Below are 5,585 nucleotides of genomic sequence, written 5' to 3'. Positions count from 1 at the left end.
CGACGACGCTGGTAATGCTGCCATTTAGATATATTTTTACATTTTATTATTGTTTGTACAAACTCGTTGTAATGGTTGTGTGTGTGTGTATATATCATTTATTTACATTGTTTCGTTACAATTTTTAAATCAGACTGACGGTTGATAACGAAAATAATAAAAAAAATCATTATTTAATAAAACAACAAAATAAAAAACAATAATCAAAATAAATAAAATTAAATTAACACTAAAACTAAATTAAACATAAAAAGACTAAAAGAAACGTATTTTTAGTAAACAACCTCCTATATGCATATAAGAATGTGTTTATATAAGAATGTGTCTATAGTATGACTCTTAATTAACCACGTATAAAGAATACAATAAAAATGCTTTTAAAAAAGCCTAGTGAAATAGTATCTCCTAATTACTTTAAAGATCATTACAATAAAACCTAAATAATTTATTCTAGATACTTGAGAGTAAGAAAATCATACTCAGTGGCGAAGCTTAGACTGAGGCACCGGGGGCAAGCTCAATACGGATACGAAATTTCATAAACGAGGGGGGGCGGGCTCAAATATCCGGCCGAGAAAGGGTAAACTTACACTACGTATAAAGATTTTCGGCCGAAAACAGATAAATTTACACTACTGCGCAAAAAAAACAGGGAGGGCGGGGCCACCCCGGGCCTCAATGAAGCTTCGCCCTTGATCACACTCACAATCAAGGTTGCAAAAGTCGTTAGGCAAACCCTAGGCAGAGTTGGGTGTACTCCGAAATGATAAATATAAAGAAAATTAATTTTTGAATATTATATATATGTCAAATATCATAAGTTTGTGAATATTTATAACAAAAGAAGTGAATATCAATATAAATACGATAAATGCATTTTAAATACTAATATATTCTAAAATTATTTAATCATTAGTTAAAAAAAGTGAGAATTCTTTTTTTAATTTATTCTAAAATAAAAGAAATATGAATCATGTGTTATTTTGTTACGTCAAATTGGTCCAAGTTGACTGACTAGATGTGATTCTGGCTAAGGTTAACCATCTTCGATCGATTCTTAGTAACTAGGCGGAGTTACAGAAACTCTCCTCAATATCATACCTTGTAGCAAGTACTCGGCCTTATAGACCTACTTTTACAACATTGCTTACAATGAAGCGAAAATAATGAGCATGTGGTGTAAGAACACAATCTTGAAAAAGATAAGGAAAAAACATATAAAAACGTAAGCAATAAGAAAAATTCGTGATTGAAAATGGTGATGCGGATCCAAGGCTATAACGGTGGCAACTAGAGACACAACAACAATAGAAACACACAAAAAACATGATCCACAAATAAGTACAATATGTCAGGCAGAGGACTGTGCATTATTAATTAAATAATAAGGATAGTTATCACGGAAAAAAAAAACTAATCAGATTGAATCCCATATGGTCACAACTACAATAAACTCTTAACTAATATATCCTGTAATAATACTATAAAAACAGTAGACCAAGCTGGTTCAACCTCAAATCCTCATCGGTTTTGGCCAGGGTCGATTTTGTTGGGACAGTTCTTCGAGTTGGTCCGATTTGCTCCAGCTCAAAAAAGATTCTATGTTTTCAGTTTAAAGTACAGCATTTTGAGTAACATGATCTAATGCTTTCTCAACTTCTAGGATATTCAAACAAAACCTATAAAAAATTACTACATAAATTTAAGTAAATACCTTTTCTTCCAAAATCACTCTATATTGTTAACTACTACAACTTACACTGTACAACTCCTCCAAACCAGAAACATAGAAGATAGATATGCAAAGTATCACAAGTAAAATAGATAATAATAATAATAATAATAATAATAATAATAATAATAATAATAATATGCATAAACTTAATTCCCCATGTAAGGATGACCTCTAAATGGAGAATCACTTTGCAACTGCCATTCCCTTTCCTTCACATGCTGCAAACGAGGCGGTTGTTCCATTCTCAGCTCACCACCACTGCTAATGTTTGGTCTTGGGTACCCAAACAAAAGCTTTTCCATCGGATTCGGGTTCTCAAAGTACACCATTCTGTTTGTAAGCAAAGGGTTTCCCCACTTATCGATAAGATCAAACCTCGGCCCACCATCATACCCATGAAAGTTTCCAACATTTCCGGGAGTATTGTTAACGGGCCAGTGATGGTTAACACCGGGCTCGAGACTAAGGTTGTTATTATACCGGTAAAGCCATTCGGAAGAACTTAATCCATAAACAGGGGGGCGATATGCATCAACAAACCCAAGCACTCCCGAACTAAAGTCCAACGGTAATCTGCTGACTGGTGGTGCACCTAGTATACCATGTTCTTCGGGTAACAATGGTGCTGATGGAACAGGTGCCACGTATGAGGCTTCGGATATTGACATGTCAGCAAAAGACGATAACGGGTTTTCAGAAATAGGAGCCAGTTCTTGCTTATTTGGATTTCTTGATTTTTTTTCCATTTCAAGATTTAAACTTTCTTTGTTAAGAACCCAGCCACTAAGTGAAGGAGGTCCTGCATTCAGCCCATTTGATCCGTTTTGTGCACTAAAAAGTGAAGAAGAACGGCGCAAGCTTTCTTCAGAGGTTTCGGTTTGGTCAACCGGTTCATCATTTGAGGTTTGAATCGGTTCAGAGTTGTATCTAGTTAAAGGCTTGAAAAGAATCACCTCTTCTTCAAATTCTCCATTATTTTTCTTTGGACTCTTTTCAGAATCTTTACCTGCATAGAATCTTCTTGCTGATTGATCATAAATGATTGGATTTTGGGGAGAATCTTTAAATCTTTCTGCTATTTTAACGGAAGCAAGTAGAATACGTTGGATTCGGATCGAGTTTCCATCTTGAAATTTACTTCGGTTTTCAGGGCAGAAATCTAACAAGTCGGTTGATTGGGATACGGGTTCAAACCCTCGTAGCTCATAGTCTTCCCACAAAGCAGTTTGACTTTTGTTGACCCACTCAGGTTCTTTAAAATCAAATCCACTCAAAAGATCAACCAAAGCACCGAAAAAATATGACTTGGCATTAAGCACCTTCTCATCTTTACCATAAGTTTCTGCATGGTCAAGAAAGTCGGCATACCATTCCAAAAACACGCGTACAGCTGGCAACAGCGAGCAGCAATTTTCTTGAGTGTTGCTTGTGATACACCGTTGGATGATATGGCCCATGAATGAAAATGTGCAAGTCCATGCCCATGATGTACACGTGGAGATCTTTTCATCTTTTAATTCCGGAGTTTTGATTAAATTGTGAATTACAAATATGAGGATTGTGACAGCTTGAATGGCCCGATACGGGCCTTTTCTTGATGAATCGAATGGTTCGTATGGTTCTAATGATGAATTTAATTCTATATCATTTAATGCCAGCAGGGATTCCAATTCTTTCATTGTTGATGCAAAAGTGTGAGGTAAATCCTCAACGCTGCATATCAAGTGACAACTTTTCAACTTTTCAAATTAAAGTATTTATAAACGTAATGGGATGTAAGTGAAAGGGTGTGTACCTCGATTTAACCAGAAATAAACTTATCATCCTCACAAAAAGAGGCCATAATTCGGTTTTTACAGGTTGAACATGTTCATTGGCTCTTAACTTGTTGACGTTTGTTGAATCTATGCTTTGTGACTTAATTTGTGAAGAAAGCCGTTTTAACGGCTTCGTGAAATCAATGTGCGCATCTGTAGAAAGTGATTTCAACTGGGAAGATTTATTCTGCAAAATGGTTTAACAAATAATAAATATGTAATTTATTGAGGAAAATAAGTAATAGATGAAACTTAGAGGTTGTGGTGCATTTAAAAACAGTTAACGGGCCAAAATTGAAAACTTAAACCTATTAGCCTGTTTACCTTCTCAAAGAGTAACATAATATTATCTCGGGCATCTGGAAACGGCTCTTTAACGGCTAAACTTCTTATACAATGATATAACGCAAGAAAATCGTCACCAATATACGTTGCCAACAATGCCAACTGCAAAATAACTCACGAAATTACAATTTTGAACTAACCTTTAAAATAAATGTAATACGAGTATGTAACAAATACCTGATTTTGAGGGTTTCCACTATAGGGCCAGACGGTTGTTGCTTCTAAGTAGTAAGTAGCTGCAACAGCCCATTTTTGACCATCGGGTTTCTTACAAAGCTCCATATATCTTGAAACATCACCTAAACAAACTAAAAACCGATGGCAAACATAATGTCTTTTTTGCAATATTGCAGGGTCACTTATTCTTCTAAATTTTGCAATTAGGTCCTTGTAAAACTCGGCAACTTCTGACAGAAACAACTTGAACCCTTCAACATGGCTATTAAGGTTGTTTGTGCTTTCTGCACTTGTGGATATTTTCTTGATCTTCTTTCGGTATTCGTCTATATGCTTGTAATGAAGCTTCCATAATGAGTACTCAAGTTCTTGAAGCTTAACTGTTTGATAATCATTGATAATGATTTTCTCGTAACACGAGCGCGCTTTACGGTATAGATCTTGAACCTCGGGATTCGATATGCCTTTATGTTGAATTGTGGCCCACAATAGCTTTTCAATATTAATAACCTGAGAAGAAGTAAACCATAAAAAGGTTACAAAAAGATAGATTTTACTTTATATGGAAATTATCCTATAAATGTTGGCATGGATATTCAGATATTCACCTCATGAAATGAAGCTTGTTTTTCCTTTTGATCTCGAACCGTTGCAGGCCCGTTTCCGTTCATGATTATTATGTACAAAACCTTGGAAAACTGATTCTACAAGAAATATTCATACATCAAACATTAAAGATGATCATATAGATGAACCAAATATGAGAATTTTTAAAACTATAGTATTCAATTAAGCTAAAAATTTATATTTTAGCTTCATATACAGATATACTATAGGCCAAAAACTGTATGTAAAGTGGATTTTGATTGGGGACCAGAAGCAATATTAATCAACATCATTTCAAAGATATCACTTTGTTGATATACTCGAATACAATCAACCCGTAAATCGAAACCGAAATATGAAGCAAAAACTAAGTGGTAGCATAATCTGCGACTGAAAAAACTCAGTCAGACAATTCATCAAACACTTGGTGTGCATGATTCAAAACACATAAATAATCAAAAATTAAACCACAAAACTGAAACCCCACAATTTATATAATCAGTAAACGTTATTAAGTCAATATAAATCGAACCTTGGTGGAATTGAATTAAGAAAAGAAAGTGAATTTGGTTGGTTATTTGGGAAGAATGTTTTTTTATGCTTTTGAGTTGTGTTGTGTTCTGGAACAATGAATCTTGGTGCTATTGATTTGCCCAGGAAAAAAGGGTAGGTGATTTTGTAAATGACGATCATGCCCTTTTTGATAATGTATAAAAATTTGGAATCCATTGACACTGGGACACATCATAGATTTTTTAATTTCTGGGTGCAATGTTACTATATTGATTTTTATTTTAATTAATATGGTAAGTGTATTGTTTATTATTTTCTTATCAATATGATTATTCTAATATTTTAGATGTAATAATTTTGTTGTGTTAATGTGATGTAAAATTGTAAATATA

The 5,585-nt window shown here is 34.2% G+C and overlaps 1 protein-coding gene across 1 annotated transcript; it reads right to left on the bottom strand.

Moving 5' to 3' along the window:
- Positions 1 to 1,854: 1,854 nt before the first annotated feature.
- Positions 1,855 to 5,339, bottom strand: LOC143606426 (nonsense-mediated mRNA decay factor SMG7-like). The gene is made up of 6 exons (XM_077082197.1): positions 5,213 to 5,339; positions 4,683 to 4,778; positions 4,075 to 4,584; positions 3,877 to 3,999; positions 3,531 to 3,739; positions 1,855 to 3,448 (listed from the first exon to the last, which is right to left on the bottom strand). Exons 2-6 carry the CDS (start codon positions 4,743 to 4,745, stop codon positions 1,882 to 1,884), a joined length of 2,472 nt encoding a protein of 823 aa, XP_076938312.1. The 5' UTR covers positions 4,746 to 4,778; positions 5,213 to 5,339; the 3' UTR covers positions 1,855 to 1,881.
- Positions 5,340 to 5,585: the final 246 nt, after the last annotated feature.

This window comes from Bidens hawaiensis, unplaced genomic scaffold (assembly GCF_021521415.1).
Source record: "Bidens hawaiensis isolate Kalapana, Puna unplaced genomic scaffold, B.hawaiensis_p1.1 tig00074776_1, whole genome shotgun sequence".
Taxonomy (NCBI): domain Eukaryota; kingdom Viridiplantae; phylum Streptophyta; class Magnoliopsida; order Asterales; family Asteraceae; genus Bidens; species Bidens hawaiensis.
This window is presented reverse-complemented; position numbering and strand designations above follow the sequence as displayed.